Source organism: Peromyscus leucopus, chromosome 22 (genome assembly GCF_004664715.2).
Source record: "Peromyscus leucopus breed LL Stock chromosome 22, UCI_PerLeu_2.1, whole genome shotgun sequence".
Lineage (NCBI taxonomy): Eukaryota > Metazoa > Chordata > Mammalia > Rodentia > Cricetidae > Peromyscus > Peromyscus leucopus.
This window is the reverse complement of record NC_051081.1, coordinates 3,240,074-3,254,459: the sequence shown is the minus strand read 5'-3', so window position 1 is coordinate 3,254,459 and position 14,386 is coordinate 3,240,074. Positions and strand designations below refer to the sequence as shown.

Genomic DNA, 14,386 nt, shown 5'->3' with positions numbered 1-14,386 from the left:
GCCTCGCTGACTCTGACTTAAGTTTTTGGTGGAATTTTAAAGAAAAGTCTAATTCCTGGTGTTTCTAGAGCCTCGATCAGGGCCACCCCGAAGGCAGAAAAGGTGGATTCCGCTCAGGACTGGCTGGTGTTGGAATCCGAGCCCAGCGCCCGGCCCCCGTGCTGGCATCCCGTCTAACGCTGGGAGCCCAGGGTGACCCCACAGGGCATGCTGAGATGCTGGGGGCGGCCTGGCCGACAGGTGCCCCTCGCAGGCCGCTTTCCAGCCCTGGCTGGATCAGGATCAGACCCATGACCCTCCCACTCTTGGCCGTGGCTGGAGATGGGGACTATTTACCAGGGCCTGTTGCTGAGGTAAACACTCGCCCTCCCACAGGAGCTCGGCTGGCGACACATCTGCCTCCCTCCTCCCGCCGCCCTGCCCCCACGGGAGGAGGGCTATAAATCGATACCGTGGAGCAGGGCTGGTTCGTGGGGAATTCACGTGCTTCCACGGTGTCCACAGGGCCTGTCACTAACCCCCTCCTGCAATCCCCCTCTCAAAAGACACCCATTTGATGGCAGAGTGGAGGCTGTCCCCAGCCTTTATGCAGTGACTCAGCTCATGTCTTGGAACATTTGAAGACGTTACAAGAAGTTTCTCAACTTTCAGGGTTGCTCTTATCACTGAATGTGAGCGTCCTATAAAAAACGGAAGCAGCTCATTGGATGGAAAGCTAAAGCCATAAGCTCCACATCACATATCATGGTTAGGATCTAGTGGGCTGGGTGTGGTGGGGATCTCCAGTCACCCCAGCACTTGGGAGGTGGAGGAGAGGCACCTGGAGTTCGCACCCAGCCTCCCCTATGTCATGGGTTTGGGGCCAGCCTGGGCTGTGTGAGACTTGTCTTAAACCGGAACAGTCAAACAACACATTATTATTATTGTTGTTGTTGTTGTTTTACATTTTCTATTTATGGTGACTCTATGTGTATGTGTGTGTACCTGGGCATGCCACAGCTCACCTGTGTGGGCCAGGGGGCTGCTTTTGGGAGTTGGCTCCCTCCTTCCATCATGCAGGTCCCAGGGGACGAACTCAGGCAGTCAGGTTTTGGGGGGAAGTGGTGAGCCATTCCACTGGGCCTGATTTTTGTTTTTGAATTTCCTGTGAAAATGCTCCTTCCTAGTCCGGCTTTGCCACTTGGGTGGACACTGGGTCGCAAAGTGCCCCCATGTCAGATGATGGGGTCCTGTGTGATTTCCAAGGGCCTTTTCCTCAGTGTGCGTCCAGCGGGGAGTCCCTGCACAGGACTCTGGTCGCTCTACTCAGACACAAGTGTGGGAAGCAGGGTGCATCCAGAGAGCAGGCCCCCCATCACCGGCAGTCACATGATCAGAGAGGACCCCAGTGGGCTGGAAGTGCCGCTTGGGCCAGCCGAGACCTTGTCACCGGGTAGCCCTGACCTTCCCACTGCCACAGTCTCAGGCCCTGGAAGATGCTGTGAGGCAAAAAGGAAGACCTGTGAGCTGTGGTCACCGCCCACAGGCAGGGGGACCCAACAACCCTCCTGCTCCACCTTCTCCCTGGCTGTCCCAGCTGCCATCAGCGGTCAGGATGTAGTGTTGAAGAGTAAGGGATGATGAACCAGGGCAGAAGCCTGAGGGACAGGAAGGAGCCAGGTGAGCAGGAGGAGTCAGTCCAGGTCGCAGCAGGCAGTTGGCCCCAGGCAGGCTGCCCCTGGCAAGACCAGGCTTCAGGGCCCAAGGCTCCAAGCTGTGGAGGGGCCCGGCTGGGGTGAGCAAACTGAGCTCAGGGCCCCAGACTCCACAAGGGTCCTGTCTTTGCCCTCAAGGGTGACAGTGTGATGGAAGGAACACAGGAAGACAGTGAGGAGGGAACATGCGTGGCCTGTGGCAGTCGGCAGGGCACCCCTGTCCCCAGGGATGCTGCGGGCATGTAGGGGTGCCCGCCCTTCCATACCTCACAAGCCTTCATGGCCCAACCGCAAGCCAGTGCTGCTCTGAGAAAACCTCTCATGGGTGCCAAGATGGGGTGTCCTGGCCAGCTGGGCTCCTGGGACCGTTCACTCAGTTAACTCGCAGTTCCTGTGACAGGAGCCGACTTTCGGAGCTCCCCGTTATCTCGTGTGTTTAAGATTGAACAGATTGTGTGTGTGTGTGTGTGTGTGTGTGTGTGTGTGTGTGTGTGTGTTCGCCTGCACACAGTGAACGTCTGTGCACACGTGTGTTCCCCAGGAGGTCAGAAGTGGGCCCTGGATCCCCTGGAACTGGAGTTACAGACGGTTGTGAGCCGCTCTGTGGGTGCTGAGAACTGAGCCAGGGTCTCACTCTGCAACCCAGGCTGGCCTTGAACTCACAATCCTTGCAGGAATAAAATCCTCCTGTCTCAGCCTTCCAGGTGTTGAGATGACAAGTAGGAGCCACCACACCCCGAACGGCTTTTGTTCCTCTCAGGGTTGACCTGGCCATCGCTATGTAGCCCAGGCTCTCCCCGAATGGGGTTCCTCCTTGTCTAATCTCCTGAGTCCTAGGATGACAGGTACACCTCCACACAGAGCTCTCGAAACTTGCAAGGTAAGCAACTAAGGTCACTATTTTCCTTCAGGCCAGGGTGGGAGCAGGAGCCAGAGCCGCTCTCCCGCCCGCCTCATGCCCCTCAGTTCTTCATCCGGCCTCTCGGGGCTCACACTGGGTCAGCAGGTTGTCACTTCTGCCTAGCAGGCTTGCCCAGTCTGACCCCATCCTGCTCCCCACCCCACTGCCGCCTTGGCTCCTGACCTCTGACCCCCCAAGGGTCCTGTTGCAGCTCTCCCACCCAGGCTTGGGGCAGACTCCTTATGACACAGAATTCCATGTCCTCTCAGAGGCCGTCGTCCTCCATCCTCTCCCCTCTCCAGCTAGCCCGGGGTGCCCATGGTCATTTGTGTTCTGTTGAGATGGTTTCTCACTATGTAGCCCGTGCTGGCTTTAAACAGCAATCCTCCTGCCTCAGCCTCCCCAGTGCTGGGACAGCAAGTGTACACCACCACACCTGGCACTTAGGACTGCCTTGTCTGGTGCTGGGAAGGGCTATCCTGCACCACCCTGCACTGGCTCTCCATCCCCTGAATCACCAGAGACAGGGAGCTGGCCGGCTGGGAGGAGAAGAGGGCGTGGCCATCCCAGGCCTAAAGAGGCCAGGCCTGCCTAATGTGGCTGCCACCGTGCAGCAAGACTGAGTCACCAGCCAGGCCAGAGATGCAGGGACTCCAGCACCACCTTTGGGTGGTGGCACTGAGGGCGGAGGTCTGGCAGGTAGCCAGGCCAGCCATTGGGCAAGGTCAGAAGTCACCTCCGCTCAGTGCCCTGGCTCTGTGTGCAGTGAAAGCCAGGGCTACCCAGCTTCTCGACCCGGGGTCCAGCTCAACAGAGAGGCGGCTGGGCGGGAATGGCCACGTCCTGGGGGGGCCCAGCCTTGGCGGGCGGGGAGGGCGTGCTGGAGCACGTCTGTGTGACACTGCACCCCGCTCTCTGCGGGCGGGTGGGCGGAACACTCTCCTCCAGCCTGCCCCAGCCTCCCGTCACCAACATGGTGGCCTCAGGGCACCCTGACCCAGGGGTGAGTTTACATTCCCCACGTTGACACAAAAAAACGTGGCTCTCCACTCAGACGAGATAAGATGTTCTTAATGACTCTGCCTTTGAGTTGCTGAGAATTGGGGTTCTGTTAAGTTGATGCAGCCCAAAAGTCGTTTAGTCTGGATGGTAGGTCTGATACAGAGGGATAAGAAATGGCTATTTAGGAGGCTAAGGCTAGCCCCAAATAAACTAATTATGCCTAGTATTTGCAGCATTCCAACCTCCCACAGTCGTTGAAATTTTAATGTCACGCAACTCCTTCCCAAGACGACTCCTCATGCTAGAAACATATCTGCATACATACACATGTACATATTTACACACACACACACACACACATTTGGTTTTTTGAGACAAGGTTTCTCTGGGTAGCCTTGGCTGTCCTAGAACTCACTTTGTAGCCCAGGCTATCCTCACACTCACAGATATCTGTCTGCCTCTGCCTCCTGAGTGCTGGGATTACAGGTGTGCGCCACCACTACCCGGCCCGTTTGTTCTGTTTATTTACTGTGTGTGGGGGGGGGCACAGCATACATGCTAAAGACACCTCGCAGCCATCAGTGGGCCCTGAGGATTGGACCTGGGTTGTCAGGCCTGCTGGCAAGTGCCTTGACCACTGAGGCCTCTGTAGGCTGGAGAAGGAATGGGATCTGAAGGGTCACAGGGGAAGTGGTTGACCTTCCGACCAGAAACCCCACTGATGCCAAAGACGAAACTGTAATCGGTCGGCGACGGGCAGTCCCATCCCCAACACCCCAAGAGCCAGGTGTGGAGATGGGTGTCACACACCTGGCATTGCCACCCTGGAGGGTCAGGAGTTCAAGGTCAGCCTCAGCACTCAGTGAGTTCAAGGCTCCTGGAGACCCAGTCTCCGAAAATCTAAGAAACAAAACAGAAGTGGAGTCAGGCACCCCAAAAGCCCAGCTGAAGGGAAGATCATGGGGTCCCTGGTATGGACGTTGGCTGGGGTACCCCCGCTCTCAGATCTGTCTCCTGCCCCTCCCCTCAGTGTGTGGGTCCCCATGGCCTCTGGCTTCAACTGGGTGATGACCAGGAAATGCTGAGTCTCTTGGTCTCCCCGAGTGGGCCTGACCCTGGAGGTCTCCCTTGGGGTGGCTCTGTCCCTGAGGGACCCTGGCCCTTCCTGGGGACACGTGTGACTGTCGGGACGTGAGCCCAGGGTGGGCACTGCCCAGCACTCTCAACCTGAAGACTTGCTAGGATCGGTTCAAGGGCGTGGGGGACAGAACCGAGGAAAGAGAAAAGCCCAGGTCCACAGTGGGAAGGAGACACACTTCCTGACAAGAAGGGACCCAGTGCAGCCACCAAGGCCACCTCCCCAAATGCCAGCGTCACTTTCAGGCCCTAGGCTGAGCAGGGCGGTCCCCCACAACAGGCCGCCATTGCCCAGTCTCACACCTGGGCCACCTGCTCCTCGAGACCTCAGGTCACAGGGAATCAGGGGGACTTGATCAGGGACACGGAGGCAGGTCTGTGGGGGAGCTGGATCCTGGGTCCGTCTGACTGTCCCCTCTCACCCAGAGCAGGAATGCATTGCATTCTTGGTAGGTGTGGCCTCAGGTGCCATCCATCTAGATGCCACCAAGACAATACTAAGACCAACTGAGGACTGATTCCCCCAAGGCAGAACTTAACCAGCCAGGCTCCATCCTCATGATTCCAGGTGACAAGATGTGATGGGGCCACAGCTTCCCTGGCCAGGTGGACAGAGGGGTGGGGAGAGAGAGAGAGAGAGAGAGATTGCTTAAGGTCACAGTGAGTCAGGGCAGCCAGGAACCCAGCCCAGAAATGGCTCGCAGCCTCCCGCCCTTCCTTGGCTGCCCACTGGTTGCTAGGCAATCAGAGAGTTTTCCTATAAACAAAGGGCGCTTCCCCAGCAGATCCACCTGGCGCCAGTCCAGCCCCAGCCAGCTCACTGCAGCCTGCGACTGCCCCTTGGAGTCGCCTGGAGACAGCAGGCGACTGCTGGCCACTGCAACCTGCAGTCCGGCCGCTCTGCCCGGTACTCGGTCAAGTTCAAGGTCAATCACAGGGTGGATTCGGGACTAGCCTGGGGGCACTTCAGCCTTCTTCTCTTGGACCACTGGCCAGTGTGTGGCAGAGCTGGGCCACCAGGGAACCATGATCTGGGCTCAGAGAGGCAGGATGACAGGATGCTCAGCTCTTCTGGCTCTTGTTTGCTCTCAGGCTCCTCACTGGAGACCCGACTGTCGAGGAATGTGTGTGAAGGCAGGCAGAGAGCCAGGTCCCCTCAGGAGGAAGACCAGGAACCAGCAGAGAAGCTGAGGGCCCGTGAGGACGAGCTCAGCTTGTTCCATTGCTGCTGAGGTCCCTCAAACCCTCACACAGGCATGCGCACGCGCGCGCGCACGCACACACACACACACACACACACACACACACATACACACACGTACACACATGTACACACATACACATGCACACACACATACACACGCACACTCATGTACCCATGCAGCACACTCATGAACATACACTTTTGTGCTTGCGCGTGGGCTCACGCGCAGAGACACACACATGCGAACACACCTAACTCACAGCTTATCAACCTTGGCATGCATCTGCGTGCTTCCCTTCTTAAGTGGGAACCTTTAACATTTTCACTGGACTCAGACGCTCCCTGGCCTGGCCTCAGCACCAGCATCACTCGGCCTGGGCTTCAGGAGAAGGAGGAGAGGCGGGGTCACTTGAACTTCAGCTCTGAGGTACTTGACAGCCAACCCCACAACCTGGGCAGCTACTGAGTGAGTAGGGTAGTGCATACAGTGTGGATCCACTGAGTGCAGGGACGGAGCAAGACCCGGCCTGAGCCGAGGACATGTCGTTTGTCCCTCAGGGCTGGCGGCTGTGTGCTGAGCCCACAGAACTTCCCTCCTGGAAGCCTCATGCAACTCCATAGCAAACAGAGACGACAAACCCACTGGCCATTTACCATCCCCCACCCCACGTGCTGTTCATCTGAGACGGACTCACAACACCCCCTGCCGCCCTGGAACTCAGAGACCGGCCACCCTTGGCCCTTCCTCATGCTGGGACCAAAGGTGTGGCCACCACACCTGGTCCATGTTTATATCTTGTTTCTTAATAGTCACATCCACAGGGCTGGCCTCAGTGGGTGGAGTTCTCGAAGTGTGAAGTCCCGGCTTCTGTCCCGGCTTCTGTCCCCGCTCCACAGGAAGCAGGTGCTGTGGCCCACACCTGTCACCCCAGCACTCAGGAGGTGGAGGCAGGAGGATCAGAAGTTGGTCAACCACAGCTACATAGGGATTTGGTTTTTCTAAGACCGAGTTTCTCTGTGTAGCCCTGCCTATCCTAGAACTCCTTCTGTAGCCCAGGCTGGCCTCGAACTCTCAGAGATCTGCCTGCCTCTCTGCCTCCCGAGAGCTGGGATTAAAGGCGTGCGCCACCACTGCCCACCTACATAGGGTTTGAGGCCAGCTTGGGCTGCAGGAGACCCTTGCTCCGAACTAATGTTCTCACAGTCTGCAGTTCTCATTCATTTTCTGAGGAAGAACACTGGAGTTTTTGTATTGGCCAGGCTAAGACAGCCGCCTGGGTGGGCCTGTGCTCAGACTTGCCTCTGAGCCTCTCAGATGAACACCGGACAGGAGCTGGAGGCACAGGGGATCTCAGTAGGCCTCTTTGGAGAGCCGCTGAGGTGTCTGTTGTTCAGACATGGAAGCAACTGGGTGTTAGTCATTTCAGACATTCTTGTGAGTCTTTGGTGACAAGTTTTATTTGTTTGACACAGAGTCTCTGTAGCCCAGGCTGGCTTGTGAACTCCAGGAACAGCCCTACCCCCACCCCATCCTTGCATTCATCCCACCATCGCTGGGTCGCCGTGCGTAGCTTTTTAGAGGGTTCTGGGGTGCGAACTCGGGTCCTCCTACCTTCAGGGGAACACTTTGCTGACTGAGCCCTCGGCTTCAAACGCTGGATTCGTTCATCACTCCTTACTCATCCCTGTGTATGTATATACAAGAGATTTTTCTTACAAAATATTTCTGTTTTGCTTTCATAGCCAAGGGTCTGATATGGCCCAGGCTGGCTTCAGACACCTTGTCTTCACCGCCTCATGCTCCAGCCTCCACCTCGGTCCAACGCCGTGCACCCTGCACTGCGTGGTTCCGGCGCCATCTAGTGCTCGCCCTGGGCAGCGCAGGCGGATGGGAACCCGGCGGGCTCTTCCCTGGCGTCTTGGGGGCACACTCTTTTAACCTGTGTCTTTAAACAACAAACAAACAAAAAAGGCTTTAGGGGCCGAGAGACTGCTCAGCGGTTACGAGCGAGCGCCGTCTGCTTTCCAAGAGGACCCGGTTCCGTTCACACTTAACTCGGCGTGGTGCGCACACACATGTAGGCAATAAATAAACGACTTTAGGCAGGCAAGGTGGAGGCGCCAGCACTGCAGAACTCGGCAGAGGGGGCAGCAAATGCGGACCGAGGCTTGTCTGGGGGAGACCCTGCGATTGAGTTTGGCGGGAGGCTCGGGGTTGCCCGGAGACCACAGGAACAAGAAAGGCTGTAGGCCGCATAGATGGCCGGGGGAAAGGCGCAAACCCCAGGCCTGTTTAGTACAGGGACTCTGAGGATTTGAACTCAGGTCCTCACTGTTTGTGCGGCAGGTGCTCTATCCATGGAGCTGTCTCCTGGCCTCAGTGGCCAGGGTCCCTCAGCTTCAACTCTGGTTTAGAAGCGACTGCAGAGTTTGGTGCCCGGGGATCCCAGGGTATGTGGTCGCCTCCTCACCACGGCTCTCTTCCACTCTAGGTCCGAGCATGCAGAACTCCGAGGGCGGAGCAGATTCGCCAGCATCAGTGACTCTGCGACCTGCAGCCCAGCCCGTGCCAGCCTCCCCACAGGTGACTGTGCCCGCCACACCTTTCCCCACGCTCTCCCTGGTGTTTGAAAGGTGTCACCAAAAGAACCCTGAAAAACACAGAAGTGGACAGAATTCTTAGGATGGCACCTCCTCTCCTCCTTTCTACTTTCCTCCACCTTTCTTCTCCTCCATCTCCTCCCCATCTCCTCCCCCATCTCCTCCTCCATCCCCTCCTCCCATCCCTCCTCCTCCATCTCCTCCTCCATCTCCTCCTCCTCCATGTCCTCCACTCCCTCCTCCTGCCTCAGCCTTACCTTCTCCTTCCCTGAAGGCTGGGGTTGCTGATATTCATCACACCCAACCTAACCCTAATATTTGTAGTTTTTTGGGGTTTTGAGACAGGATCTGATGCAGCCTGAGCCTCATTTATGTGGTGCTGGAAATGGTAGCCAGGGTGCCGTTCATGTTAGTCAGGCTACAGCCCCACCACACTTATCTGTCTATCTATCTATCTATCTATCTATCTATCTATCTATCTATCTATCTATCTATCTATCTTGAAAGAGTTCTCACTCTGTAGCACAGATTGGTTTCAGATTCGCAGCTAATTCCCCTGCCTTGGCTTCCTGTGTGCTGGAGTCACAGGTGTGTGCCACCACGGTGAGGGAGTGTGCTGTACGTGGGCACACACCTCGGTGTAGTGTGTGGTTGCCAGGGAGAGGGTAGGAGGCCTCTTTCCCTCTCTACCTTATCCTGCTGAAACATGATCTCTCACAGAGCGAGCGAGGCTGGCAGCCACAGCCCCCGTGACCTGTTGTCTCTGCCTCCTGGGTGTTGCAGTCACAGGGACACGAAGCCACACGGGCTTTTGTGTGGGTTCTAGGATTCGAACTCATGTCCTCAGCTTGTACAGAAAGGGCTCCTACCCAGGGCCATTTTCACAGCCCTTCCTAATTACTCTTTTTTTTTTTTTAAGATTTATTTATTTATTTTATGTGTGAGTGCTCTGTCTGCATTCACGTTTGAATGCCAGAGAGGGCATCAGACCCCTTTCTAGATGGTTGTGAGCCACCATGTGGTTGTTGGAAATTGAACTCAGGTCCTCAGGAAGAGCGGCCAGTGCTCTTAACTGCTGAGTGTCTCTCCAGCCCCCAACTCACCCTTTAATTGAGGTGGAATTGGCACAATATAAAATGAGCCACGTGAAAGCAGACTGGTTTTTACTATAGTCACGGAATTCAGCCATCCTTTCTCTCTAGTTCCAGAACATTCCATCACTGCCCCCCCCAGTCTACCCCCTTCAGCAGCTGTTCGTCCCTTCCCTGATCGACTTCCTGTCTCTGGGTTCTCCTGTCCTGGAGCCCCACATCTGTCCTCAAGGTCTCTCCATGCTGTGGGAGGGGTCAGAGCCCCGCTTTCTCAAGTGTGAGGACAGACGCCACAGCATGTCTACAGTCAAGTGTTGGGGTCCCTGCGGTGGCCTGCGCCCCAGTGGTGCTGATCTGGCTGTAGCTCACAATGGTTGGTCCCTTACCCACTGGCCTAGCCAGTCATGACAGGACCTGGCTTGGCTTGCAGTGACATCCATGAACACTAGAGGGCAACGTGCCCTCTCTCAGTCTCTCAGCAGCACTTAAAAAGTGGGGGAATCACAGCCCCCTGTGTTCCCCTCCCAGCTGCTAACTCTGCCCCACATCCGGTCTGCTTCCTACATCCAAAACAGCCAAGATACTGCTCTGGCCAGTAAGGGACAGAGTAGGGACAGGGACCCCTGCAGGAGATGACCCTCCTCCTGACCCTAGCTCCTGGGCCTGAACTTCATATTCCCAATGAATGCCCATGTGTATGTGGCTTTGCACCTGACTGTACCTGCATCCCTGTGGGTCCCTGTGCCTACATCCCCGTGGTCCCGTGTCTGCATCCCCGTGGTCCCGTGTCTGCATCCCCGTGGCCCCGTGTCTGCATCCCCGTGGCCCCGTGTCTGCATCCCCGTGGCCCCGTGTCTGCATCCCCGTGGTCCCGTGTCTGCATCCCCGTGGCCCCGTGTCTGCATCCCCGTGGTCCCTGTGCCTACATCCCCGTGGTCCCGTGTCTGCATCCCCGTGGTCCCGTGTCTGCATCCCCGTGGTCCCGTGTCTGCATCCCCGTGGTCCCGTGTCTGCATCCCCGTGGTCCCGTGTCTGCATCCCCGTGGCCCGTGTCTGCATCCCCGTGGCCCCGTGTCTGCATCCCCGTGGTCCCGTGTCTGCATCCCCGTGGTCCGGTCTCCTGTGTCTGCATCCCCGTGGTCCCGTGTCTGCATCCCCGTGGTCCCGTGTCTGCATCCCGTGGCCCGTGTCTGCATCCCCGTGGTCCCGTGTCTGCATCCCCGTGGTCCCGTGTCTGCATCCCCGTGGTCCCGTGTCTGCATCCCGTGGTCCCGTGTCTGCATCCCGTGGTCCCGTGTCTGCATCCCCGTGGTCCCGTGTCTGCATCCCCGTGGTCCCGTGTCTGCATCCCCGTGGTCCTGTCTGCATCCCCGTGGTCCCGTGTCTGCATCCCCGTGGTCCCGTGTCTGCATCCCCGTGGTCCCGTGTCTGCATCCCCGTGGTCCCGTGTCTGCATCCCCGTGGTCCCGTGTCTGCATCCCCGTGGTCCCCGTGTCTGCATCCCCGTGGCCCCGTGTCTGCATCCCCGTGGCCCCGTGTCTGCATCCCCGTGGTTCTGTGTCTGCATCCCCGTGGCCCTGTGTGCTACTGCAGTAGGAGTGGGACAGCCAAGCCCCGTGGTCTTCAGTGGGTCTTCCCCAGTGCTGATCTCCAGTGGGTCTGATTGTCCATTGTCTGTTGCAGAGGGTACTGGTCCAAGCCGCGGGCTCCACTCCCAAGGGGGCACCGATGCAGCCACTCACCCTCCCCAGAGTCCAACCAGTGCCACCACAGGTAAGGACGCCCCTTGGGCACCTAGTAGTTGTGAGCAGCCTCTGGCCTACGAGCTGTTTCCTGCCGTCACTAGTGTCTACAGTCACCAGGACGTTCTGGAAGCTCTGTTAAAAGAAAAAATTCACTTACCAAGACACATGCAACAAGTGAAGGGAAGCAGTTTCTCCACTGCAAGTTCTGTAACAGCCAGAGTGATGTGTGAGGAAGGGACAGAGTGCCAATAAAACTTTATTTACAAAAAGGCACAGGTTTTGCCAGGCAGTAGTGGCTCACGCCTTTAATCCCAGCACTTGGGAAGCAGAGGCAGATAAATTTCTGTGAGTTTGAGTCCAGCCTGGTCTACAGAGTGAGATCCAGGACAGCCAGGGCTACACAGAGAGACCCTGTCTGAAGAAACCAAAGGGCGGGGTGGGGTGGGGAAGAGTCCTAGGGCTAAGTTGCCTTTGCTCCTGAGAGAGATGCCTGGGTGACTGTGACTATCGGAAGACCAGGGAAGGTTTACAGGGTCCCCAGAAAGTGCCAGGGGCTCTAAGGGATTGAGCCAGTCTAAAAGAGAAACCGAAGCGGGCGGTGGTGGTACACACCTTTAATCCCAGCACTATGAGGTGGAGACAGGATCTCCACCATTCAGTCTGAGGATCCATAGAACCCACAGGACCCAGCCCATGCAGTCTGAGATTTAGGAGAGGTAAGAAGTCTCTGGTGGCTGCTGCTCTGATCTTTCAGCTTTCACCCCAGTATCTGACCCCGGGTTTTTGTCGTTAAGACTAATTAGGGCCACACTTCATCTGGCGCACGCCTGCCACTGGGCTGTCTCCTGTTGGGTCCAGGCTTCCTCTCCCTGGGGGCTCCACACAGATCTCAGAGCACTCAAGTTGGGGGTGAGCCACTGTAGTCTGGGACCCCAGAAGGCCGTCACCAAGGCCGCTGAGATGGCATCCCACAGACTGGCTGAGGAGAGGTTGAAGTTTGGGCCACAACACACTGGACATCCAGTATATGCATCTGCTGGGGGCTGAGCTGCCTGCCACGTGGGGGTGGGGGTGGAGGCCATGGAGGTGGGGTGGGAGGTGGGTGGGGCGAGGGTGGAGGTGGGATGTGGAGGTTTGTTGATCGTGAGGAGAGGTGGGATATGGGTGGGGGTGGGGCAATGGGGGGAGGTGGGAGGAGGGATGTGGGTAGGGGTGGGGTGGTGGGGTGGAGGTGGGGTGTGGATGGGGGTGGTATCACAGGTGCTGGAGCAGGTTTGCCTTTGTTTCCAGCCTGGCCCCCATCTTTCCCACCCCTCCTGGGGACCACACACCCTCCTTTCATAACTGAAACAGGTAGCTTTCCTCCATGGCAGCCTGGTCCCTGGTCCCACCCACATGGAGCAGAAGCTGCTTAGCTGACACCTACACCAGGCACAGCACCGCACTTAGGAGCTGGAGGGTCAGGAGTTCAAGGTCATCCTTGGCTGCATAGTTCAGGGCCAGCCTGGGCTGTATGAGGCTGCCTCAGAGATAAATAAATGGATACTTAGGGACATACATGGGTCACTAAGCTCCATGCCCATGGACTCGAGCTGCGTCCCCCACCACAAGGCCCTGTGTGACGGGCACCCACTTGTGTTACAGGTGCAGCATGTGTACCCCGCGCAGGTGCAGTACGTGGAGGGTGGAGACGCAGTCTACGCCAACGGAGCCATGTACGTGTTCCCCGTGGGGCCCTGGTCCCCACAGACTCTGGGCTCCCCTGCTCTCTGTGGGACTTTCATGGAAGCGTTTGAGCACGTCCACACTGTCATGTCCCTCCCTATCCTGGGGTCCGAGTTCAGAACCACGGGCCTTGGTGCTCTTGGCTTCTAGAAAACTCGATAAAAATATCAAACCAAAGCCACAGTCCCCTAGAGAGCAATGGCCTGTGAACTTCCCCTCTGGCCCTTTACAAAGCTTATTTTCCAATTTTTAAGATGTTCTGGAACTTTCTAGAATTTTCTCTCTTCTATCCCTCTTGCGTGTGTGCATTTGTGTGTAGTGAGGATGTATACACTGTGTGTGCCTGTGGATGTGCCTGAGTGCACGTGTGAGTGCAGTGCCCATCGAGACCAGCAGGGGGCATCAGGGGCCCTGGAGCTGGAGTGACAAGTGGGTGCTGGGACCGAACTTGGGTCCTCCGCGGCGGCGGCGGCGGCGGCGGCGGCGGCGAGCCCTCCAGCTCCGCGTCTTCTTTCTTCCTTTCGCTCTCTTATTCACACGTATTTGCTATAAAATGATGGCTCTCTCTCTCTCCACAGCCGAGCGGCCTATGCCTACAACCCAGACCCTCAGCTCTATGCCCCCAGCAGTGCAGCATCTTACTTTGAGACTCCGAGTGGCGCTCAGGTGACAGTGGCGGCCTCCTCCCCACCGGCGGTCCCCTCCCACGGCATGGTGGGCATCACCATGGATGTCGCAGGGACCCCCATCGTGTCTGGCGCGGGAGCCTACCTCATCCATGGGGGCATGGACAGCGCGAGACACTCCCTGGCCCACACTGCGCGCTCCTCGCCAGCCACGGTATGTACCAAGGCCCTGCGGCCGGCGGGTAGCCCTGCAGCCCTGCAGCCGGCGGGCAGGTAGTCCTGCAGCTGGCGGGTAGCCCTGCAGCCTGCGGGTAGCCCTGCAGCCTCGGCATCCACCACTCAGGTAGAAAGGACCAGGTCGGGGTCCTGCGGAGGGACAGAGACAGCAGGCAGTGTGCTGGCCCCTTCGCCCCACTTCCCCACTGGGAAAGTCAAGGCCCTGAGGGTGTTGGGGAGCGCAGCCCCTGCTGGAGGCGCTGCTGCTGTCCCAGTCATTCCGTTCTCACTGGCGCCTCCCAGGGGCCTGCCCCAACGAGAGGATGCGCCTGCCCTGGGCAGGGAGGGACATGCCTTCTGACACCGCTCACCTGCCTCACATAAAGCTCTGATGTGGGCTTCGGGGGTTTGGGGGGAAAGGAGAATTAAGAGAGGGTCTTGCTG

The 14,386-nt window shown here is 57.7% G+C and overlaps 1 protein-coding gene across 1 annotated transcript in view; it reads left to right on the top strand.

Annotated features, from left to right (window-relative positions):
• Rfx2 (regulatory factor X2) overlaps positions 1-14,386 on the top strand; it is a 59,817-nt gene that overhangs the window by 22,182 nt on the left and 23,249 nt on the right. The window contains 4 exon segments of the mRNA XM_028863369.2: positions 8,431-8,522; positions 11,314-11,403; positions 13,020-13,090; positions 13,679-13,940. Of these exon segments, the coding sequence (XP_028719202.1) occupies positions 8,439-8,522; positions 11,314-11,403; positions 13,020-13,090; positions 13,679-13,940 (507 nt within the window). The 5' untranslated portion in view covers positions 8,431-8,438.